Source organism: Lontra canadensis, unplaced genomic scaffold (assembly GCF_010015895.1).
Source record: "Lontra canadensis isolate GAN:19392208 unplaced genomic scaffold, GSC_riverotter_1.0 scaffold9, whole genome shotgun sequence".
Classification (NCBI taxonomy): domain Eukaryota; kingdom Metazoa; phylum Chordata; class Mammalia; order Carnivora; family Mustelidae; genus Lontra; species Lontra canadensis.
Window position 1 is genome coordinate 11,584,420 of NW_022631003.1, and position 26,551 is coordinate 11,610,970.

The 26,551-nt window shown below is 37.2% G+C and overlaps 1 protein-coding gene across 4 annotated transcripts in view; it reads right to left on the reverse strand.

Moving 5' to 3' along the window:
* Positions 1-11,646: 11,646 nt before the first annotated feature.
* The window catches only part of RAB3IP (RAB3A interacting protein), a 44,393-nt gene continuing 29,488 nt past the window's right edge, over positions 11,647-26,551 (reverse strand). For 3 of the 4 annotated variants that reach the window (XM_032854834.1, XM_032854833.1, XM_032854831.1), the window contains 7 exons: positions 23,784-23,861; positions 22,719-22,922; positions 19,584-19,712; positions 18,216-18,328; positions 14,648-14,747; positions 14,490-14,559; positions 11,647-12,007 (listed from right to left, as the gene is read on the reverse strand). In XM_032854834.1, the coding sequence (XP_032710725.1) occupies positions 11,925-12,007; positions 14,490-14,559; positions 14,648-14,747; positions 18,216-18,328; positions 19,584-19,712; positions 22,719-22,922; positions 23,784-23,861 (777 nt within the window). In that variant the 3' untranslated portion in view covers positions 11,647-11,924. Of the gene's footprint in view, positions 12,008-14,489; positions 14,560-14,647; positions 14,748-18,215; positions 18,329-19,583; positions 19,713-22,718; positions 22,923-23,783; positions 23,862-26,551 lie in introns of those variants that run through there. The other variant, XM_032854835.1, reaches the window with a different exon arrangement.

Genomic DNA, 26,551 nt, shown 5'->3' on the forward strand with positions numbered 1-26,551 from the left:
ATTCAGTTGCACATTATTAAAATGTTGTGAGGGGCGCCTGGGTGGCTCAGTCAGTTAAGCCATTGCCTTGGGTTCAGGTCCTGATCCCAGGATTGGGATCCCAGGATTGAGCCCTGAATCAGGATCTCTGCTCAGCAGGGAGTCTGCTTCTCCCTCTGCCTCCCCCTACTTGTGCTCAGGCTTTCCCTTTTTCTCTCTCAAATAAATAAGCGAAATCTTAAGAAAAAAAAAATAAATAAAGTGTTATGAAAAACAAAAATGGGAAGGGGGAGGAGGTGTTCCTTTGTTGTTTTATATACTCAGAGAAAAACTGTCTTAATAAAACCTTACATCTTTCTTGTGCTACATTCAGTAATTTCAGAGACAAGACAAACCTGCAATTTTTGAAATGTAGGGGATTAGAAGAAATACAATCTAGCACAGGACAGAGGCAAACACGAACAACACAGATATGCTGACCCCGTGATTCTTTTAACAGCCAAGCTAGAAGATGGAAATTCTGTGTTCTTTTAAATCACTACCATTGATGTTTGCTAGAAACACAGCAAATAAACCTCCACTTCCAATTTTAGGCCAGTTAGTACGACAGCATTTCTTCCCAGGCCAAGTTTAAGTGAATTCCAAAAAGGTGAAACAGTGATCACGAGCAGAGCCATTTCTCAGAAGCAGGAAGCGCATGTTGGAAACTGGCCTCTTACCTTCGAAGAACTGCTGCAAGGCCTCCTTTTCCCCCAACACATCCATGGTGCTGGAGTCCTACTGATACTTCCTCCTAGAACAAGGGTTCTCAGAGCTCAGGAAGTCAGGGCTGTCCTCTCAACTTGAAGCCTATGAATGCTCTTGAAAAATCTTCATTTTCTTTTTACTGGAGCGAAGGCTATCTTCTGCCAACAAATGTGTCCAGAAAGATGGTTAGGTTCTCAAAATGATTATAAAACCAGGATATGTGACCATACAGAAAAAAAAAAAATTCATGGTGAGGGAAGTGGTAACAAATCCATCTATCTTACTGTAGGGAACTGTTTCTACTCTGCCTTTCGTCTTTGTTTTAAGGACCTTTGTCCTTAGTGATACATGTAATTACATAAATGGGCAATAAATACATAGGCTTATCTCTTATTTGTCCTTTTACACCAATATATTTATCTCTCCCTCTCTATCAACCAGATCAATTTAGCCATAACCAGGCAAATATACAGAGTTTGTGTGTGTTTTTTACCTAGAGAAAGGGGGCACATCAATGTAATCGCTTTTTTAGATACCTTGAATAGCAGATAAACAGGCTTGTGCTAATGAAAAGTTAGGATTTGTGAAGTATTTCCAAATTTAGCCACAGTGGAAACTTACATTCCTTTGATACACACCTAGTCTATCTCCTCCAGATTTTATTTTCTTTGAAAGTATAACGTATGAGAAGCTCCTCTAATGGGCAACAAAACGGCATTTGATTCAGTAACTCGCAGTGGAGTACATATGGTTCACTATTATTAGCTATATAAAAGTTCTGCTTTCCCGCTCAGCTATTCATTTACTTAACAGTAGCCTAAGAATACAATTAGGAAATTAAATTGTCTCTTAGTCCCTTCCTTTTCCTTTTTTCCCCAACTTGTTATCTTGAAAACAGTTTTAATCTTTAGAAAAGCTGCAAGGACAGTACCATGAAATAAATTCCCACTCATTCTTCATCCAGATTTACTAATTACTAATATTTTTCCACTTTTGCTTTTTCCCTCTTGCTATATACATTTTTGGCTAGGCCATCTGAAAATGACATCTTGACATTTCACCAGAAATAATTCTGTATATTAACAAATAAGGACATTTCCTCACATAATCACAGTATCATTATACCCAAGAAATGTAATAAATTTAATACTAATATCTCATAAGTATTAATCCCACTGTCCCCAAAATATCTTTCATGACTTTTTGTTTTCTGACCAAGGACCTAATAAATATTCATCCATTGCCTTTGGCTATGTCTTTTAGAGACAGAGATATAGAGATATTGTCATTTTTAGTTGTTTGGCTTTTTATGACATTGACACTTTTTTAACAATCTAGGCCCCATTGTCTTATGGAATGTCCCACATTCTGGGTTTGTCTGATTGCTTCATTATTGCTAGAATTAGTATAGATGATGTGGTATGCTTCCTTATAAGTATTTTAAAACTTCACACATATAAACTGTTCCTCAAAAACAAGCAAGGTAATTCTATATTGGAGGGAAAAAAAGTGAGAGAGAGAGGCTTAAAATCTTATTTTGAAGGTTATATTGGGCCCCAGAGCTTCAAGGACAAGTCATCAACTTGCTTAAAGAAATGAATTTTCTACATTGTTGTTGTTTTTTTCTCTTAGTTCAACTTGTGTTGAACTCTCTGCTGGGTGCAGGAAGGAAAAAGATGAGTAAATAATAGTCTCAGCCCTCCCCAGGTTTAAATGTGGAGCATGCAAGAAACACAAGTCACTCTAACTCAAGGAGACACTGATAAAGCCTGGGGAAAACATCTCATGAGAACAGAGGAAGCAGAGATTTATTTAATCTAGGGGGTGTCACCAAGAGTTGAAACTGGAGGAGACTCAAACAACGGCACATGAATACAGAAGAGCTGGGGCAGCCTGTGCTTCATGAAGAGAAAAGGTGGCAAATAAGTTGAAGAAGGATTTGGGTAGATTTTGAACGCTGGGCGACATCGGATTCCGTACAAATATTTACTCTCTGTCCATGATTTCTATTTAGGCAGTGGTCATGCATGATGTAATTAAAAGATAGCTGTGTTGGAAAGTGTTGGTTAGAGCAGTAACAAAGTTGGACCCGTATTAAAGCCCGAAGATGGTATCGAATCCAAAATTGGCTTCAGATGGGATGTGCAGAGCAAGGAAGAGGCCAAATGATACTTTTAAGTAGATGCCCTTAGGTGCAATATGAATTAGGATGCCGAAGACATGTGGCCAGGGCTAAATCTAGACTCCCAAGAGAAGTTCCCAGCCACGTTTTCTGGAGGCCATTGGAAGTAAGTCGTCACGCTGTATTCACTGCCAAATGACGACAGAGGATCCAGCCAATGATTCACCCAGACACCTCAGTCTCAGCAGCAGACTAGTGAGTGAGCAGAAACAAAAAAGGGAAAGAAATAAGATTCCAGGTGATGGGCTGAGAAGCAAAGTTAGAATAGGATCCCAAGCTCAAATACTTAACCGGGCCAGGCAGGTAAGTGAGTACAATGGGCCCACATAAGCAAAAACCAACCACGTAAGCATACTGATAACTGACAAGTGACCCTTTAGTCTTGGGGTCAGGAAGACAGGGGTGGTGGGGCATAGAGCAAACAGAGGCTACAAACCCTGCTAAAGGGTGGATCCCCCCAACAGGTAGAACCCCTCAGCTTCTTCCAAGAATGTGGATTCAGTGTTGTCAAAGTGGCCAATTTTAAAAGTGAAGCTAGAAATGCAGATTTTAATTTTAAATCTCATTTTTAAACGTTGCAACAAATTTTTTTTAATTCTTTTCAGCGTAACAGTTTTCATTGTTTTTGCACCACACCCAGTGCTCCATGCAATCTGTGCCCTCTCTAATACCCACCACCTGGTTCCCCCAACCTCCCACCCCCCGCCCCTTCAAAAACCTCAGATTGTTTTTCAGAGTTCATAGTCTAAAAAAAGAGAAAAAAAAAAAAAAAGAGTCCATAGTCTCTCATGGTTCACCTCCCCTTCCAATTTCCCTCAACTCCCTTCTCCGTTGCAACTAATTTTTAATCTCATTTTTAAATGATGCAACTAATTTGTTCAGAAACAAATCGAATGTAAAAATAAACCAAAACATCCTCAAGGACAAACAGCACATAGGTGGAAACATGACTCTGCCTGCACTATGGCGGTGTGCAACCTCCAGGTGAGAGGCTAACCAATAACAACCAACATGGTTTAAGGAAGGTAAAGAGAATGTAGAAGAAAGTTGTTGGGAAGGAAGGGCTGGAAAATATATCTGTATTAATTGATGAGTCCAGAACACACATCTGAAGGCACAATCCAGCTGGTGGCAATGGGGATTTAAGGTTTCTCCCTCTCAGAGAATAACAAATACCACCCATATGTCCTTGACTATGGTCTTTACATCTCTAAGATCTCCTAATTCTATTGGGCATCCCCATTTTGCACAGATTTGGTAGAGATTCATCTCTTGAGCCATAATCTAATGTAGCTGTGTTTTAGATGTTTGGGTAATGACGTTTCCTAGATAACTCCAAAAATAAATAGGTAAAAGCTGAGCTGCTGTTAGGGTTTTATTCTGCTCTATATTTTAGCAGCTTTGGTCATTTGTGGTATTGTAACTTTTTAAATGCTAGTTTTTAAAAGATGCTGGCTTGGATGAGTGGTAGTAGTGGACATGGAGGGAAGTAGACAGATTCAAGGTATGTTTTGCAGAGTTGGTGTGACTTGCTGATGGACCGGATTGGAGGTGGATTGGTGACAGAACCAAGAATAAGCCCTAGACTGTTGTGTAAACAACTGGGCTGTGTCAATGCTGGGTTTGAGATGCCCATTAGAAGTCTAAGTGGAGGGGCCAATGGGCAAATGGATACAAGAGCCCGAAGCTAGGGAAGGGGTGTCAGGGTTGGAGATGGGAGAGTTAGATGCAAATGGTACTTGATTTTCAAAGCTAGGGGCCCAGATGAGATGATCTAAAGAATATTTAGATAACAAGAAGGGGGCCCAGGACAAAACTCTAGGAATTCCAGTATTTAAAAGCTGAGCTAAGAAAGAGCCAGCTAGAGTTGTGACCAAAGCTGTCACAGAAAACCTCAAATTCCCCACTGCAGCTTACTAAGACCTACGTTGTCTGATCCTATGCCTCCCTCTCCAGTTTTCTCTTATCTACCTCCCTGACACCAACCATACACTCAGGCTTTTTGCTGTTTTTCAAATATGTCAAGTTCGTTTCTCCCTTAGGGGCTGTATGCCAGCGTTGGGTTCTCTCGCTGCTTGCCTCCCTTCATGAGCCTGGGTCTGGTCAGAAGAGCCCAGCTGGAAAATGTGACCTCCTGAGGTGGCCTTCCCCGACCCCCTGATCTGGAGTACTCCTCAATTCCCCTTCTAGCCCATTACCCCATTTTAAGTATCTCTAGAGCACTTACCTTTTAATATTAGTCTTCTTGCCTATTACTCACAGAACGGAGAGCTCCGTGAGAACGGACCTCACCTGTCTTGCTCACTGCTCTATCTCCTGCACCTACAGCAGCACCTGGCACACACAAGACCCAGATACATGTGAACGATGAGGAGGAATTCTGTCAAGAAGTTCTGCACAAAAATTAACAGACACTACTGGGCCCTTGTTTGTCTATATCAAAGATAAGAAACTTAGTTGTCTGATGAATGGTAATTGTACTACGTTCCATGGGGGAGGGAAATGAACTATTTTTCTAGCACAAAAATTAGACACAAATATAAATTCATACTGCTTTGACCTCTCTGTCTTAAACATTGAGTCAAAATTACTTAGGGAAAAACACAACAAAGAAAACTTTTAAAAACAAAGTTTCTAATAAAAGCAGACTCATGTAAGACTCTAGCTGCACAAAATGAAAACACACAGAATTCACATGGCGGTGGTGCCTAGTGGGTAGGTCGGTGGTTGCCACTCAAGGGCCGAAACCCAATGTTCAGGAACCGAACCTTTGTTCTTCCAGTATAAATGCTGAGTTAAAGGTTGTGGATTGTTCTAGAGCTGGGAGAGATGATAGAGAACACTTGATTTACCCTTCATCGAAGAGGCCAAAGAGGAGTGGTGACCTGCCTAACTGATCAGTTTTGGGAACCATCCCTGGAGAATGCAGTTCTCCTGAGCAACTCCTAATCCAACTTCTCTCCATTAGGCCAGGCTCTCTCCTCAGCTCTGAAACTATTTATAGAAATTCATCAAAAAGTATTTTCTTCTTTTCTAGAATTGGTAGTCTATGCAATTAAATTTTGTCCAGAAATGCTCTCCTGAGCCAAGATTCATCAGCACACTAATTATTCCATCTCCTTTGCCTCGCCATTTCTGCTAGCTCCTCTGTAGTCAGCCTTCTTTGCAGGCTTTTTCTTTCCCAGTGCCATACTTCTCCATCTCAAAAGTATCCCTAAACTTCTATCTGATCCCAGAGCTAAACTACTCCCAAACGCATCACCTAGCCTGACCTAATTGCTGAATTTGAACTTGTATATCAATACCTACTTAATATCCCCATCTTGATGCTTAATGGGCCTCTAAAACTTAATGCATCAAACAGAGTTCTTGTCTCTATTCCATGCATGCATAATTTGAACCTATCCCAGATTTCCCCACCTCCATAAATGCAATAATAGTTTCAGCCAAAAGCCTAGGATTCGGACCCTACTTCTCTCCTTTCCTCTCTCCCAAATCCAATTATCAGCAGGTCCTGTTTTTTGCTCCTGAATGCAGGAGTACTGGTTCATAACACACCACCAATGGTCTGTGCACAACTGTCCTCATTCATATATGTACTCTTCATGACAAGTGAACCCAACATCCAACCCAGGGACTAGAACAGCAACAATAACTTACTCTTACATCTGTTCTTCCCACTTCTCTCTCTTTTCCTCCTCCATACCAGAGGTAACCCCATCCCAAACTTTGGGTTTATCACTATTTGGGTTTTTAAAAAATAGTTTTGTTCTATATATATATATACATGCTTAAACAATTGTTCAGTTTTGGTTTTTGAACTTTATGGGAAAAGTATTGTCATACAGTCTTCTGAGCAATTTTGCTTTTCCAACCTGTGTTATATTAAGTTGCTTCTTTGCATGTAGCCGATGTTCAATCATTTTGCCTGCCATGTGATAGTTCCTTATGTGAGTGCACAACACTTTACCCTCCTGTTAGATGGACATTTGGACTTTTTCCAAAACATTCTTACAGATGCATTCCAGGGCACTTTGTACAAGTCTTTCTCTTGAGTATATGCCTACAAGCTGAGTTGGTGGGCCATGGGGAATGTTCAACTTTTCAATTGAATTTTCACATTAGGTGTACCATTTGGCATTTCCACCAGCAATTAATGAGTAATCCTACTGAAATTCTCTCCAACATTTGACTTCATCGGGCTTAATTTTTGCCAGTTGAATTTAAACCTGTCACTGTGGTCTTGATTTGCTTTCCCTGTTAGTAAATGAAGACCATTTAATAGTTTATTAGCCCACAGGAATTTCCAACTCTGTGGAGGACCTGTTCCAGCCATCTCCTGTTGTTGTTGTTTTTTTTTCTTTTTGATATGTGGAATTTCTGTATATATTCTTGATACTAATCTATTCTTGGTTATGAGTTTTTCAAGTATCTTCTCATAGCTTGTAGTTTGGCTTTAACATGCCTTTTGATGAACAAAAGTTCTAAATTAACAATTTATAACATAGCACAACTTCCTTTCATGGCCATCTTCTATAGTTTCTTCTGCTTTCAGTTCAAGAAGTTCTTAGTAGGGGAGCCTGGGTGGCTCAGTGGTTAAGCCTCTGCCTTTGGCTCAGGTCATGATCCCAGAGTCCTGGGATGGAGCGCTCCATCAGGCTCTCTGCTCAGCGGGGAGCCTGCTTCCCCCCTCTCTCTGCCTGCCTCTCTACCTACTTGTGATCTATCTCTGTCAAATAAATAAATAAAATCTTTAAAAACAACAAAAAAAGAAGTTTTTAGATCATGAAGGTATCCACCTGTATTTTCAAAATATATTTCACCTATAATTTCAACTCTATTTTCTACATCAGATGTTCTACAGTTTCGGGATATTTAAACAGTTGGTTTTTTGTATGGTGTAAGGAAAAGATCCAATTTCATACATTCCTTTGTCTTTCTGCCAGCTCCATTTAATTATAAGTCCTATCACTGATCTACCGTCTTCTCGGTCAAGACGAAATTTACAAATACATGTGGGTCTACTTTGGAGCTCTCTATTCTATTCATTGGCCATTTTCTCTATTTCTGCAGTGTCCCACTTTCTTAAATACTTTCGCTTCATAAAATGTCCTTCTGGTAGGATGAATTCTTCCTCCTTTCTTGTCCTTCAGAAGTGCTTTGGTCATTCTTCATTCTTGACTCTGCCACACAAATTTTGATCAGTTTGTCAATTCCAGCAGAAATTTTGGGATTCGGTTTGGAGATATATTAAATCTGTGTAGATTTTTCTTCATTTTCTTAAAAAATATTGTCCTACTCATGAACATAGATCACTCTAGTCCTTTTCAATGCTTTTTTAAATTAAGTTTTGTAAATTTTCCTTCACAGACCTGGCACATCTTTGGTTAGATTTCTCACTAGGAACTTCGGAATTCTTTTTGCAGTTGTTACACAGAGAGATGGAGAGAAGGGAGTTGAGGGAAATTGGAAGGGGAGATGAACCATGAGAGACTACTGACTCTGAAAAACAATCTGAGGGTTGTGAAGGGGCGGGGGGGGGGGGGGGGGGGAGGTTGGGGGAGCCAGGTGGTGGGTATTATGGAGGGCACGTATTGCATGGAGCACTGGGTGTGGTGCATAAACAATGAATTCTGTTACACTGAAAAGAAATTTTTTTAAAAATCGTATTTTCTAACTGTGGCTGCATATATGTACAATTCACAAATATATATCAATCCTGTATTTACCCACCTTACTAAACTCTCCAATTATGTCTAATAATTTGATGGGAGGCTTTTCTATGTAGACAATCATAGCATAATTCTTATTTTTTCCTTTCCAACCACTGTATATTTTCCTCATCTTGCTGCACTAACACTTCCAGTACAATTTTGAATATGAGTGAGTGCAGTAGTCATCTTTGTTCCACTGTTGATTTTAAAGAAAATGCTTCTAACATTTCCCACCTTAGGACAGTGTTTACTATAAGATTTTTTAAGATATCCTTTATCAAGCTGAAAAAATTACAGAATGTTTTTCTGCATCTATTGGTTTTTCACTTTTATTCTTTTTTTTTCAGTGTTCACTTTTATTCTGTAAATGTGAATTAGATTTATACATTTTCTAATATACCATTTTTAAAAAAGTTCAAGTAATCTCTACATCCACTGTGGGACTCAAACTCATGACCATGACCCTGAGATCAAGAATCACATGTTCTACTGACTGGGCCAGTCAGATGCCCCTCTAATATACCATTTTGCATTCCTGGGATAAATGCCACTTGGTCAGTGTGTCATATAGTTTACTTTTGCATTTCTACCCACGACAAAATAGACCTATAATCTTCCTTTCTTTTACCTGAACGGACTGTTCCAATCTGGTTTTGCTATCAAGGTTATACTGGTTTTTGATGCATGAAACATAGTAATTCTATTCTCCAGAATACATGTAAGATTAGAATAGCTCATTCTTTAAAGTTTGTTAAAGTTGTCTATACCTAGAGTTTTATTTGTGAGATTTTTAACTATGCCTCTCCTTGAATAGTAATAGTACTGCTCAGGCTTTGATTTCTTTTTAATCAAAATACAACATTTCTAGGAATTTTACCCTTTTGCTTAAATTTTCAAATATATTGGGATATTCATATACCCATGTTTAGTATCTGCAGTATCTATAATGACATACTTTTCACTCCTTGTATGGGTTATTTGTATAGTTTCTCTTTCTCCATGGTAACTTGATAGAAATTTTTGTCTATTTTGTTCATCTTTTCAGTCAACACACAGCTTTGCTGATCCTCTATTGCATCCTTGCTTTCTATTTCTGTTCTTATCTCTTTCCTTTATCTTGTCCTTCTGTAACTTAATTGAACATAGTTCACTTAAAAAATATGATTTAAAGCTGCATATCACACCCAGTGCTCACCACATCACATGCCCCCCTTAATGCCCATCACCTGATAAATTACTGAACACTACATCTGAAACTAATGATGTTGGCAAATTGAATTTAAGTAAAAAAAAAAAAAAAAAAAAAAAAGATTTAAAGCTACAAAATTTCCCTTGAAGCACTACTTTCTTTTTTAAAATCAAAGAATAGGTGACATATTAGTTTCAGATGTACAAACAGTAATTCAACAATTCCATATATCATGCAATGCCCACATTAAGTATAGTCACTGTCACCAAAGTTATATCTATATTCTCTATGCTATACTTTTCATCCTTGTGACTTATTTCACAACTGTAAGTTTGTACCTCTTAATCCCCCTCATCTATTTTGTCTGATGCCCACCCCCCTCCCCTCTAGCAACCACCAGTTTATTCTCTGTATTTGAGTGTTTCTATCCATTTGTTTTTCAGAAAATGTGTTACAGTGTAGTTATACTTGTATTTTAACTTGTTTTAAACAAGTTATATAACTTGTATTTTAACCTTTCCATGTCCTTATGCTTTATATATTATAAATATATTATTCCATATCACACTAGTCATTTCTCTACTTGGTCTTTTTTCCTTTGGTCCTTCACAATTAATTGGTATCTCTCTCTTCCATCTAACAAGACTGGAACTTTACCCACACAATCTATGGTCTCCTCCCATTGCCAGTGTGTTGACATTGTAAAGAATTTTAATTCTAGATTGTTATATACTTTATTATTTTCTTTACCCTTACCTTTGATTCTTTTGAAGTCATCAACAATCTCCTTAAGTATCTCTTTTCCCCCAAATCTCTTGCAGCCTCTTTGGATTTGTTTCTATTCACACTTAGGTACTTTCTCCAAAAGTGTTTTTAATTTGCATCTTTGCATGGAAAATTTTCTGAAGTTTTGAAGGTCTGAGAACATGTTTATTATGCCCTCACATTTGAATAACTATTTATCAGGACATAAAATTCTAGTTTCAAAGTTCGTTTCATGTTCAATTTCAGATTCCTCAGCTTGGTATGGTAGTGATGGTTTCTACCATACCATACCATTCTCAAATATCCTTTTATCTGTAGACTCCTACCCATCCTGGTGATTGAATCTTCTACAGGTAAGGTTGACCAAATCTTTGAGGATAGGATTGAAAACAATGCCATCTTCAGAAAACTAGGTCTCTCACAAAATGCTGCTATAAAAAATAAATTTGTTCAACTTCTATAGAGGGCAATTTGGCAAAGCAGATCAAATATTTTAAAATACACATATAGCTTGACCCAACAATTTCACTTCTAGGCAAGTCTATGTGAAGGAAACAACCCAACAATGTGCAAAGAAGTATGCATAAGGATATTCATCACAGCATTATGATATGAAAAAAATGTTTTAAGCTCATTTCAAAACAAAGTATATTAACATCCTACAGTCAAAACCATGTAGTGATTAAAGACATGTAGAAAAAATATTTAAGTTATTTAAGTTAAAGAAGAAAGTCTTTTTGTTTCAGAAATATGCCTAGGTAGGTAGAAAATACTGAAAGCTGGAAGACTCTTCTTCAGAAATACTAACAGTAGCATTCTCTAGATGGAGAGGGTAGGTGCTGATTTCTTCTTTTTGCCTTCTTTAAATAAAATCCTTCTTTGAAGCCCAATCTACAAAACAGATAGAAATAAACCCATTCTTGTGGGGAGACAGAGCTAATTCTGTCCACTTAGCCTTCTTCCTCGCCACTCATAGGCTGCTATGCAGTTTGAAAGCTACAATTCAATGCATTCAGCTTACCCTACATGCCATGTCAGAGCTAGAAGAGAAAGCAAAAACATATTCAATCTAACGTTGATGTATTTCTTTATTTATTTAGCTTTTTTTTTGCAACTATAAATTACAATCACTAGTACACCTGTAATTCTTTATAGTATGTTCAACTAAAGAGTAAGCAGACACAGCATAGGTCAATTTAAAAGAAATCACAGTACTTCTTAGTGTAATCTGCAAAAGAGGGAAAAAGTCTTGGGCCCACTCCTTGGAAATAAATATCAAGTAACCATAAAAATATGCAGCCATTTTCCAGGTGTTCAGGGAGGTTCATGCATGGTCCCAGGCAGAGCATCAGAGTTCCTCTTTGAAATATCCCAGCTTTGCCAATGACATCTCTTTTCTCAACTGCATAACTTCCCAAAACATCTGATCAACTATACAAATAGAAAAGGAGACATGTAAAAATCATAAAATAACATCTCAATTACCTTTTAGCTGTTTCACTGAAAATTTAACATTAGTTGAAATGCCAACAGGGCATTTCCTAATGACATACCTAATGCCTTGCCATATTACTACTAATTCATACAAATTTTTTCACAAATTTGTGAGCATCCCAGTCTTATCAATAAATGAGCAATTTTCACCAGTTTTGCTAAAACTATTTGTTAGATGTGTCAATGACCACTTTAGTCTGACAGACGGCAGATGCTTCAGTGCCCTGAGCAAATGGAAATCATGTTGCCATTATAAGGAATTACACCCAGTCCTCAATTATTCTCATGTAGGGATCTTCTTACTTTAGTCTGCGATATCTTGGCCATTCCACTATTTATTAACACCAACACAGAGTAAAACAGGAAAAAGAGGAAAACAAAAGGCAGTCCAGAGAACTCAGTAACATTCTTTTTGAGAAATAACAGAGAAAGGTTTTGTATATGGCTCAAATTAGAAATAAAAATAAATGTAGAGACTAACTGTAGATTTCAATTCTCCCTACTTTGGCAAGCCCCCTCTGTAAATGGGAAAAAAAGTTGGCTTTATATTTCAGACAAAAAGTCTTCCTCTGACATATCATCAGAATAGAGATTGATTTAGATCAGTGGTTTTCAAGAAGCAGAGATTTTGTCCTCAAGAGTACCTTTGACAAAATGTCTGTATACATTTTTCATTACTGGCATCTACAGAGTAAAGCTCAGCAATGATGGGAAACATCCTACAATGTACAAGATAGCCCCCACCTCCACGACAAAGACTTATTCAGCTCAAAATGTTAGTAGTACCAAGCTTGAGAAACCCTGCATTAGATTTAGCTGCCCTAAATCCTGTTTGACACAAGGCACAGATAACACACGTATTTTAAAATTAGTAATATTTAATTTAATTGCTACAAATCTACACATTATGTATGTACCAAGTACCGTGACCTGGGAGAGTGAGAGAAACCAGAGAAGAGGCCACTTTTATCACCATTATACCCCCACTACTACTCATGGCAATTTCTCCCTATTTTCACAAAGGAAATTACCTTTTATCTTCCCTACAAAACTTACTTTAACAAGGAGAAAAAACACACTTGACAATTTAACTTAACATAAATCATCTGTTCTGTGGCTTAAATCCTATTAACCACCAACAGGTATTAAAAAATATTTCAATTTTATTAAAGTCATAGAAAGTATTGTACACTTTAAACACTACTTTATGCTACTCAGCCTTTTGAAATTCAACATTAATGAGAGGTTTCACCCTCATTCTTTTAGGCATTAAAATCTAATTATATGGGATTCTAAATAAATGTGATTCTTCTCATACCAAAGCTTTGAAATGCTAAATTAAGTTTTTATTAGCATGACTAACCTTTCCACAGAATTAAGATTCACTGGTTTACATGACTGAAAGACAGCAAGCTTCTTCTAGTTTTTAAATATAAAAATATATTCAGTCCCTAAAAAAATATGAATAGGAAATTTTCTACAACTTGAATTCAAACACAAAATGGGTACGGACTTATCCCTAGCTTAGTATCTGCTACTTGTTTTAAAACAATCACATGTACTCAAGAAACACTGCTTTGGGGGCACCTGGGTGGCTCAGTCATTAGGTGTCTGCCTTGGGTTCGGGTCATGATCCCGGAGTCCGGGGATCGAGTCCCACATTAGGCTCCCTGCTCAGGGAGGAGGCCTGCTTCTCCCTCTCCAACTCCCCCTGCTTATATTCCTTCTCTCGCTGTCTCTGTCAAATAAATAAATAAAATCTTAAAAAAAAAAAAAAAAAAAAAGAAAGAAACACTGCTTTGGAGTTGCTGGGCCTTATGCATTTTCATGCCTGGCATTTAAGCCATGTGGCTACAGAATCATCAGTAATCATGAAAGACTGAATTAAAAATATTAAAACACTTGCATGAGGCTGGCTCTCTTGGATATATCATCTATATGTTTTGGCTGATTCAGCATATAGTAACCTTTATTCCGTTCAGAACTATCTTCATGACTGCTTTGTTAATTCACATGTGAAAGTACAAAATACAGAAAAAATTATCATTAGATTCCCATGGTTTTCACCAATTAAAATAAATCTGACCATGTCTAGAGCTTACTTACTTTTATTTCCTAGGCATAATTTCAATAAGCTTTTTACTACCCTCACATTTGCCATCTGGTTTATCAATATACCCCCCTTAAAGTTATAACAGATTCTGCTTAAAACTCATATCAGAATAAAATTAGGCAGTTCTAAGGGTTAAACATGTTTTAAAAGACATTAATTCCCAAATTCTCCACACATTTTATTAGAACTATGAGAGATTCAATATCAATGTACCAATAATAAAGTTTATTTGAGGATTACTATTATGTCCTAAACTTTTCACTGAAGGTTTATGTAAATATTTTGTAACCAATTAAGAACACTCACCATCCTGCTGTTTCACGAGCCCCTGCTGAATATATCGAATGTATGTAAAAAAGTTACATACAGAGGTGATCTAGGTCAAAAGGAAAAAAAAAATCATAAGCAGTCAAACATCTCATATCAAAGTGGGCTTAATTAAAATTCATGGTTCAGTTACTTACCCTGTATCTGCAAAAAGGAGAAATATAGTAATAGTTGCTTGAGTCCCCTAATTTAATTCTGTGTTTACAGGACTTACTCTGGCCAGTTAGAGCACATTTTCTGTAAAACAATGACAAAATTTTAATTTTTTAAAGTTGAAAGCATTTTGCTCCTATCTTCCATAGACGTCTCATGTTCACTAAGACAACAAATATCTGAGCCCTAGTATGCAGCCGGCACTATTCTGGATGCACATGGGCCTGAGAAATACAAAGGAGTAAGCCGCCTCCCAAAAGTACTGACTCTCAATAGTTACCTAAGGGTGCAGCATCCTCAGAAATACCATCCTTTCTATTTGCACATACTACAGACTCTCAGATTTCGTATGATGGCTTTCTGGCTGGAATGAAGCTGTGTAAGACTCTAGAGGGCAGAGACTTTATCTATTCAACTTTAAATGCCAGGCACCAAGCAGGTGCCTAGTACACACCAGACACTCAATGACTGTTGGTTAAGTGATAGCCACCTGTCACTCTACTGCTCAATACAGTGATGCTGGTTTGTCTATCAGGGCAGACTTTGAAGCAGCCCAGATGTTACCCTCTTAAGCTAGGACCACAGCTGATCACAACTACCACTCCCTACCAAGGCAAAATAAGTACAGCTGTAACTAAAATAAAGTGGCAGACAGCATTTTAAATAACATTATAGGGGCACCTGGGTACCTCAGGTGGTTAAGTGTCTGCCTTTGCTCAAGTCATGATCCCAGAGTCCTGGGATCGAGTCCCACATCAGCCTCCTTGCTCAGTGTGGAGTCTGCTTCTGCCTCTCCCTCTGCCTGCTGCTCCCCCTGCTTGTGCTCTATGTCAAATAAATAAAATCTTTTAAAAATAAATAACATTATAAATTATATAATAAAGAAAAATGTTACATAAACATTAAATTTCAGCTATACTTAAATATGATACAAATGTGCCTCCATATTAAGAATAACAAATGGAGAATGTGTATTTAAAATAGGATCATTTGGGGGGCAGCTGGGTGTCTTGGATAATCATCTGACTCAGTTTCAGCTCAGGTCACGATTCCAGGGTTGTGAGATTGAGCCCAATGTCGGGCTCCATGCTCAGTGTACAGTCTCCTTGAGATTCTCTCCTCCTCTTTCTCCCTCCCCCTGCTTACATGCTCTCTCATTCTGTCTTTAAAATGAATAAAATATTAAGAAAAGAAACTTTATAAATAGGATAATTTTGGAGGCGGCCATTCTGACCACAAAAGAATTAACACATTTTCAAAGAAAGTTTGCCTCATTGTTCCTTTCTTAGAAAATTCCTTTAATGAGCTGTAACAATATTCTTAAAACACTAACTATTAGCTTAGGAAGGAGAGAAGATCAAGAAATTTAAAAACTGCACAAGTGTTGAAGACTTTGGAACTTCCAAAAGTGTAATTTACATAAGAAGAAAAGTAAGCATTTAACTGACAGAAGTCAACATATACACTACTCTTCTGGAAACATATACTTATTAGTCTAGTATTTTGTCTAATTTTAAAAGGGCTTTGCTAAAGTGGTTTTAAGCATCAACTTCTGAAATAATGAAAGTATTTCTTATCTCATGTCTAAAGCCATCTCTGAACTGTGACACCCAACACACTTTTATATGAGCTAAGGTTCAAGACAAGTCTTCTGACGTCCAAGGCCAGCATTCTGTTAACATGCTCCACTTCAATACCTCTTAGCAGCTCTAGTCTCCAGATTTTAAACCCTTACCTTGATTTTCAGTTGGGGATGTCAATATGTCTAAACCTAGACCTGCTGTCTTCTTCCTCAAACCAGAGCCCCTCCCACTAACCTCCAAAATATCACACCATTCTCCTAGTCGACCATCTTTAACTCCTTTTCTTTTACTATCCCCACCGGAATCTTTTCCTCTCCAAAGTTCTCTTCAGATTTGTCACATCCTTCCCCCCATACATTCACCATCTTCTGAACACAAAGTTTCTTGTTTCCAGGTCTTCAGTCATATGTACTCTTCTTTACCCAAATTCCACTCCTGCTTCAAAAACCTAGATCAAATCTCCCACCCCTGATCCCCACCCATGGGACAGGTCTTGGCTTCCTCAAAGTTCCTATAGCGTGAGCCATTTATGTCATGATTTTCTTCACCACCTAGTCCATGAGAGCCTTGGCCAAGGCCGAACTTCACATTTCAGGGAAGAGTATCTTCCAGAAGCTTCTCAACACAACATGCACTCCAAACACTGTGGCATCTAAACCCATTCCTACAAGCACAATATCCCTAAACTATGTAGTCTGTTCCCTAAGCCCAATCTATGTTATTTTACTAAACTACATAAACCAACCTTAACTAGTATCTTCATTTGTCATCATTTGTTATTTGCACAAGTACAGTATGTGTTACATATGATGCAAGTAGAAATTTAAAATTCTATAATAAAAACTTGTATCTACCATACTTAAAATAAGGTATTAACATAGACCTTAAAAGCACAAAAACTGTTATCACTGATGATCAGGATAAAAATACTCAGGTGCTTGTGGAAAGAGGAAAGTTTAGGAATATAAATCCCTTCCCCACGATTCAGAGGCCGTTCTGCTATAGTCACAGCATGCAGGGAGTGTGGTGGAGGTTTGGCTCACAGAGGAAACACATGACCAGGTACTCCCCACAGACAGCTACCGGAACACGAACACTGTGCAATCAGGAAGAACAATGTGACTTCTCCCACAGGCTTTCACACAGACCTATTAGCTCATTTCAAGTGGCCCTTTTCTCTTCTACCTTCTCAGTGACCCAAAGAGGAATCAGTTACTGCTTTCTAGCACCTCTGACAGATTTCCGGTCCCCTATGCAGATCTAGTTCTTAACCACCAATTAAGCAGCTTCCTCCAAATCTTTCCAAGTCACTTCGCAAACAGCTTTGCCAGAGGTCCTAGGAACCACTGGTTTCAGTCTTTCCTCATCCTGGGACTGGAGAGTGAAAATCTGCCCTGCTATGAAATGTGGGAGTCTTACCTCTGAAGGTTGGTAATTGCCAAGTATCTGTCATGTATGAAAGACAGAACTGGTTATTTACCAAAGTGAGAATCCTTTATATGATAGTATGAAAGAGGAGGATTACAGAAGTCTTTCTGGCATCTTTTTGGCATGCTTGATAAGTCCTGGTCTAATTCACTATCTTCCCAAACTATTCTTAATGGCAACCCTCAGGAAGAAATACATTTACACCAAAACCTGTATGTATATGTATAACAAACAAAAGCTCTGCTTATGACCCACTAAGCTGATTTTATGATCAACTAATTAGTCACAACATATGGTCTAAAAAATGTTTCTAATACCTGGTCTAAAATACATATTTTTGTAATTAAAAGGGCTCTCCTTTGATGCTAAATTGGAAATGCCATATCTCATACTGTCTGAGGATTTGTCTTTAGGCTGCACAAACTAAACAGAAAACTAACAAGAAATTTAATCATATAAAACTAGAAAAACTAAATTTATTACAACATATAAAAATTTAAAAACTCAGTGTCTTCCACAAGACATGGTTCTGAAAACATACTTTGGTCCTCCACATTCGACTGCAGAAGCTTTCACAAATCGAACAGGTTGCAATCCCACCGGTTCAATGCTTAGAGTATTGTTTTCCACAGCCTCCAAAACAGCTGAAGCCAACTTCAAAAAAACAAAAAGTATCAGATGCTATGCCAGCATTAAAATGTTAAAATTGTATTCTACAGTAAACTGAATTTTTAAAAATTATTCTTTCCCCAAGCTCCACTGGTTTGGTCTTGGGCCAAAAGAAAAGAACGAAATGACACAGTCTTGGTTTGAATTCTTTTATAACTCAAATATTGTTATGCAAGGCAATGCAGTTATAGCTAACTAACTTTTCTTGTATCTAGAAGAGAATTGAGAGCATTAATTCCAATCTATCCATCTCTTAACCACAATTAACATCCACTAATAATGCCACTTCAAAATGAATACCCTAATGTTTTATTTTGCTAAATATATACATATTTTTAAAACTACCAGTCATTCATAACCTAGCAATACATACAATTACAGCTATATATTTGCTGAATTTGTATTTATGTGCACCAGAGTGACCTACAAAAGAACTAGCAGGATTATCAAATACTGAATGTCCAGATGGAGATGGTAGCAACTGATCAACAGTAGATGAGACCGGTAAATTTCTTCAGTCTGGCAAGACTAGTAATCTGGAACGGACTACCCAAAAACAGACACAGAGTCACAACGAATAACATGTACATATCAAAAGTGTTTTACTATCCATTTTAACTTCTTACAAGTAATGTTAAAATTAAATCCTCTAAAGACTTAAGACTCTTAGGACTACATTTCTTAAACAGTGACTGACAGGATATTTATAGACAATCCTTCCACATGTAAGAACAAATTAAAATTATGACCTTACATTTGTATAGCATCTCGTATTTTTTTCAAAGTTTTTGTGTGTACTTTTTCACTTCATTTCAACCTCTTAACAACCCTGACACACAGGCAAGAAAGGCATTTTTCTTCCATTTTAAAGATGAAGAAGCTAAATGTGATTTTTTTGTCATGTACAGATAAATCACATGAACACCTCGGAGTGTACAGAACTTCCTTTCCACTGAACCTTGGACTGAGAATCAAGAACTAAGCCCGACCCCCGCGCACATTTACTGCTTTACTCTGGTAAAACACATACTTCACTGGGAATGACCCTCCACTCATGTAAGCAAAGATGCTCTGTAACTGAATGCCAAGAAATGATCATGATCTTTGTTTGGAGTGCAGAAAAGGATAAAACATGACATGTTATTATAACTTAGTCACATAAGAGAAAATTTTTTACATGATTTAACAAAAGGTACAGGAACTACTCTAATGCATTCCTATTAAAATAAAAAAAAATTACCTCACTTTTTGAGAACGTTAAACATGGAAAGATATCTTCCTGATAAATTTTGTCTAAGAAAGGACACGATCTATCCATTGTGGGATCATCCTTCCAAGATCTGAATTCATTATACAGAGATAAGTCAGCCTGACAAACAAACCAGAAGAAAACATAAAATAATCTTTCTAAAGGTACAAACATAAATCACTTTATAAAACACAAATCTAATATAAACATTACCAAGGAAGAAATCTTATTCATTTAAAATAATGAATTGAACCATTCTTGATGCGCTATAATACATGGTACCAACTTTCTTTTTAAAAAAATCCAAACCCCAAACGACTGACTGGCTCTTTTCAATGGATCTACAACAATGTCCAGTGATGCTACCTTGATTCCCGCCCCACCCCCAGAAATGCTGGAGCTCCTCTTAAGACACATGAGCACACTGCTCTGAATATAAAACAAGTGATAAGTCTTTTCTGAAAATATTGAAAAAGTCATCTGGAGCCAAGTTAATTAAACAGTGTATGAATAAACAGAGACTAAATTGTGAAACTAATTTGGGTCAAAAATGACACTAATTGTTCCGCTTTACCTGAGGGCATTTTCAAAAGAATTTGAAAATGTTTATTCCATAAAGAGCAAGACTAAAAGCAGCACATCTGTAATCTCCTGAACGGACTATCTTTAAAACATAACACTTAGGGGCGCCTGGGTGGCTCAGTGGCTTAAAGCCTCTGCCTTCGGCTCGGGTCATGATCCCAGGGTCCTGGGATGGAGCCTCACATTGCATTGGGCTCTCTGCTCAGCAGGGAGCCTGCTTCCTCCTCCCTCTCTGCCTGCCTCTCTGCCTACTAGTGATCTCTGTCTGTCAAGTAAGTAAATCAAAAAAATCTTAAAAAAAAAAAACACACATAACACTTAGTAAGATATATTTTGGCATTGCAACTGTCTGAATTATCAGCACTAACCCAGGTTGGCCCCCATCTTCCTATTCACTCTTCCAGTTGTCCCTCTTTCCTCCTCTTCCCTTTAATAAATCTTCCCCAAGTATTCTTCCCTCCAGATGCCCTCTACTCAGCTCAATCCTACCTGTCACACACAAGCCACACCTGCCCTCGGCTGCCCAACACGGCAGTGCCCCTCATCCTCCTGCAGCCCTAAGCCACTCTCATCCAGAAGAGCTGGGCACACCATAAATGACACACTGATGGCCGCTATGGCCTTCAGGACAGCTTAATGGCACATGAAGGTGATTTATATGACTGTAATAAAAGGCTGAGTATATCCAAGCTTTCCTACACACTTTCTTTTAAAGCATATAATGGCACCTTCAGTGTGAATTTTTTTCATTCCAATCCATAAATTCTTTGAATCAAAACTAAAGTCAAGAAGATTAAAAAAAAAAAAAAACCCAGTATATAAATAATACTTAAATTTCCAAATTCATTTTCTTTGTAAAGTTTACCCTTTAACAGACATAAGCCTCCAAGCAGGTAAGTGGTACTCCAAGGAAAGATTCTAGTTCAAAGGCAGTCACTTAAACTATTAAGATCTGGTCCTGCGCCAGGAACTATGGCAAGCACCCCACAGACACACAATCCTCACAACTGGGCAAGACAAACATTATGATCTTCATTTTTTTTTAGATAAGAAAACTAGGGCTTAGAGAGGTAAATAACTTGCCCAAGATTACATATCAAGGAACCTGTAAAAGTTCAAATTTGTGTCTAAGTGACTCAATCGCAAAGCCCTGCATAATGCATGCGTGTGTGTGTGTATTTGCACAGACGTGTTTTAAGTGCTTTCAGAAACTACGCTGCAAATACTGTTTCCGACTGCCTGTCACATTTTCTGCAGAAACTTGGACATGGTTCACTTTCTTTCCAACTGTTTTACCTTTCTCTAAAGCTTATACATGTCAACTTTATGTGTTTCCTTTGTCTAATAAAACTTTTTGACAAGTTTTCACAAAACATTAGAATATAAGATATATCTGGAAAACAGAAAGTTATCATTCTGAAGTTGTTTGCTGCTGCTTCACATTTCATGAGACCTCATAAATTAAAAACAGGACTTTAAAATGTCCCATGAGAAAACATTTAAATTTTGTAAGTGTATGTAACAGAAAACAAGGTTCTTAATCACACTGAGAAACCACAGCAAAATATAAGTTGTACCAAGCAATTAAAAATGCTAATTAAATTCAAAGAAATTAAAGTTATGATTTTAAAAAGTTTCTGAAATATTTAACATGGATTTTAGATTCCATCACATTCAGATTTGGTCACGTATTGAACGTCTCTCTCACTAGCATCTTTTTTATTAATAAGCAACCAAAATGCAATTCAATGAAAGTACCTAATGACCTTGGTTATTCAATTTAATAAAATCCTGGCTTCCATGCAAAAACTTAACCAAATGAGCAGATACAGCTGCTTAAAGATTAATGATGAACCTGAATAAAACAACGTAAAACATAGCTTTTCAGGGAAAAAAGAGGGAGGGGCTGCTCCATGATCAATCCCGTTGGAAAAGCTTTCTCATTGTATGCAATGATAAAATTAAAAAAAATTTTATAATTATACAATTTTTACTCAAAACAGCTCAAAATATTTCCACAGTATCTGTTACCTTCACAACATATTTTAAAATGATAAGGCTACCATTAGTTCTGTTTTTTGTTGCTTATTTATTTGAATTAACTCTAAGACTCTCTTATTGATATAAAACTCTATCTCTGCCAGAATTTAAGTAAAAGCAATGTGCTGTTCAACAAAATCACCTTATTTTCACACATTTCTTATATTCATATTCTGCTAAAGCATCTTACCAACAAATTTTGACTAGCCAGATCATTAAAGCCACCCACTCTCCTTTATACAACACATGACAGTTTGCTCCCTAAATTAAGTATCAAGATTAAGAAACTTACCAAGTTTCTAGCAGGTAACTCCAAGGTCAGCCAAGTAGAGAATGGAACTGAAGATTCCCTGAAAGCAGCCAGCTCTAGATAAAGCCTCCCCCATCTTAATACTGCATATTTTGTACTAAAAAATTTTGCTGGCAAAAATCATAACTGACAGCTCAGTGGTGAGAATTAATAAGTATCAAGAGAGTCAGAGGGGACAGTCCTTGACGAGTTACCTCTTTGCAGTCTTTTACAATTGGCTGTATCACACTGAGGTCCTGATGACTGCCACTCATAGCACTGCTTGTACTTTTATTTCTTGTATGCCCCCTTTTAAAAGGTGTCTTTCCACCTGGCAGAGGCTCTTGCGTAGGTGATGTTGGAGAACTGGACAAGACAAGTGTCTTCAATGCAGCTACTTCAGCTTGAAGGACATCGATCTTGAAAAGAAATCAACATAGTTCCATACACTATGTCTTATGACAGATGCAGCTAAATGCTAGCTATCTGCTCAAAACACTTTCCTTTCAAAGAGGACATGTAAATTTAATGTATATTTGTGGTGGAGTAATAAAAAGAAAGTGAAACCAAGTTGTTTAATGTTTCTATATGGTTTGCATTTAGCCAATGAAATTTTTAAAATTATCAAAATGTCTAATATTTAATTCATGTGAATTTTCAAAATGTTCAAAATATAAATAGCTTATGAATAGCTGTGGTTCATTCCTAAAATAATAAAATCTATTAACAGTTTGGTGGCTTTTTTTCCAGCTACTGAAGAAAAATAGTGACTTTAAAATGTGATTTAAAGGGATGCCTGGGTGGCTCAGTTGGTTAAGCTGCTGCCTTCGGCTCAAGTCATGATCCCGGAGTCCTGGGATCAAGTCCCTCACTGGTCTCCTTGCTCGGCAGGGAGCCTGCTTCTCTCACTGCCTCTGCCTGCCTCTCTGCCTGCTTGTGTGTACTCTCTCTCTCTCTGGCAAATAAATAAAATATTTTAAATAAATAAATAAAATGTGATTTATGATCCTTTTGATAAAACATGTGATTCATAAGACTTAAAATCCTTTGGTTCTAATATAAATGAGCACTGACTGTTTACTATTAATTGCATCTGTGTGATAGCTGTTTTCTACTTATAGTTTCCAAATCTTCTAAAATAAGGCCCTAATTTACAATAGGAACAAAATCTAATAAATGTTTAAGTATCTTTATAACAGTAATCACTAAAAAAAATTAAAAAAAAAAACAGTAATCACTGATTTTATATTTTTTTTACTATTAAAGTAGCAAAGACTTACTTTTCCTTGTGCTTCCTTTAGCTGTTTTTCTGCTGTTGCCTGCTTGACATTTGCTTCTCTCACCATCTTATGAGCTTCCTGAAAAAGTTAAAATCTCAAATTTTGGAAACAAAGTATCTAGCCTTTGTTTTCAAAAATTTTTCAGCAAATGTCTATGACTGTAGCAAAGATATACTACCAAACTTTAACCTGATAATAAATACTCAATATCAACTCTTGAAATAGCAAATATCATCTGGTAGGTAAACTGGTAGGAATTAGGAATACGTACTTTCTTTTAGTACTAATACCACTGACATAGCCAAGTTGAGTTCAATCACCCTGATTAATGTTTGTGTAAAGACTGCAAATGTGATGAAGGAAAATAAACATCCTACATGTCAAACCCAACTTCTCTGTAGTTAGGTTTCTGTAATTTGGCCACTATATATATATATACATATTATTAGTCATAGCAAAGACATAGAGAAGGGACAAGTAAAAATATTAACACATCACTAATGTTGCAGTTTACAGGAATGACAGCTGAGAGAGAACCCTTTGAGCTTCCAATAAAAAGTCACAAATGATATTAAGTGACAATTCTATGCAGAGCAATCTAAAAAGGCAAATCAGAGATTAGATATTAATAAGGTCTTATTTTTTTCAGTACCATAAATATGAAACTCTAGGTATTTAAGTCCTTTTTTTCTTATATTTATTCATCAAAATTTACTCACGACATCTCTTTGTGAGGTACTATTCCAGGTGTTGATAGTATATTGGGGGAAAAAACAAGGTCCCTGTCTCTTAAGGAGCTTACATTCAGTTTACATCCTAATAATCAAATAAAATATCCAAGCAAGAATTCTGGGTTTTACTGTAAGGGCGGTATGAAACCTCATGATCTTTTAAGGAAGAAAGTCACTGATCTTACCTATATTTAAAAAAAAATTACTCTGCTGTATGGAATAGTCCCATTAAAGATTAAGGATGGACTAGAACCATATACAGGGTGCTTGAGATAATCCCCTGGGATTTAAGAACATGTATGTTAGAACTTCAACTGACAGTTTATGAGACGGAAGAGAAGGAAGGAGGGAGGGAGAAAGGAAGGAAGTTGGCTGGAAGGACGGAAAGAAATCAGCTTCAAAGACATTTAATATATGTTTGACAATGGCACATAGTAATGTTTGTCAACTATTCAGTGGAAGAGTGAACATTCTCCACATCAGAGTCTGACAGCAGCACTCCCTTTTGCTTTTACAGTAGTAATGAATTGAGGCTTCTCTATATGCCCATGAACATGACTTTACAGATCACATTAGCTTAAGTAAGAGATGTTTTACTATCAATGTTTTATAATGAGATAAGATTAACTATGAAAATCTCCCATGCACAATTATGCTGGTTATCTTGTATCAAAGTCCTTAAGAGCTGCCAATTTAAAGAAGTAAAAGTGGTTTTATTCTTAAAATAACAGATGTTTCAGATTTGCTTATTTTTTCTGTGATGACAAGTGGCTGTCAACAGATCACTATTTGGCAGATATTTTCAAAATAATAAACATATCTAATCTGACCCCCTTCAGGATAAGTAAAACATTTTAACTATAAATGCAAAAGCAATTCATGCTAAGGAGAGATTATCTGTTTAAATGTTTGGAAATGGACTCTGCTTTCCTTAATAGAGGACTGTGCAACTTGGACCAAACCTCCCATGGACAATAATTACAGAAGTTGGACTTTTTTTTTTTTTTAATGTGTCTGACGGTATTAGAGAGCTAACAAAATGGTGAAGAACTAGGGGACCAAGACTCAGGAGAAGATGTAAGCCCAGAAAAGAGAGTTGGAATTTGGGGCGACTTTTCCCCCAGAGGTACAAGGGACACAGTGAAGAGGTGTAAGCTACATGTACTGAGTCACAAGAGGAGAGAAGAGAGCACTAGAAGTGAGGCAGAAGCAGTAGCTGAAAAGATAACGCACTGGACTTGGCAAACTGACAAAAGACATCAAATAGTAGATTCCAAAAAAGTGAAAATTGTCTACCACTCTGTAATTCTAAAGGTGAAAATGATCCAAGTACCCTCTATACCCGGAGTCCGTAAACTTCTGGGAAGGGTCAGACAGTAAGCAGCTTGGGCTCGAGAAGCCAGGCCTTGTCTGCTGCAGGGTGAAAGCAGCCACAGACAACAAACAGCAGCGAAGGCGGCCATTTCCATAAACATTCATCAGCACTGAAATCTGAATCCCAGTTTTCACATCACAAAGTCCTCTCGGGTTTTTTTGGCCCTAACCACTTACTTAATGTAAAAACCAGTTAGCTCAGAAGGCTGCACAAACACAGGCACAGGCTAGTTCTGCCCTGTAGGCTGTAGTGTGCAGACCTCTAATACAAACATTCATGTCTATACGACTTACAGACTTTGAAAACGGAATTTTCTTCCTATCTTGTTAGCAGGGATTCAAATGAAGGTGTTTTTCTTCTTTCTTTCTTTAAAATAATGTTTAAACTCAACATCTTCTGATTAATTTGCAAAGACAATTTGTTGGCATGAGAGAAGACAAATTCACTAGAGAATATTCTGGAGAAACCTTCACATAACCAGCAATGGAAATGAAAATTCAGTATAATGGTTTCATACAGGGAAAGATGTACTTCTTCCATTTGGATCCATATGTTTGTGAGTTATCAGCCGCATTACATCTAACTTAAAAAAAGGAATTTAGACCAGAACTTCATCTGAATCATAAATTGTTAAAACAAGATTTTCGAAAACAAGGTGGTAA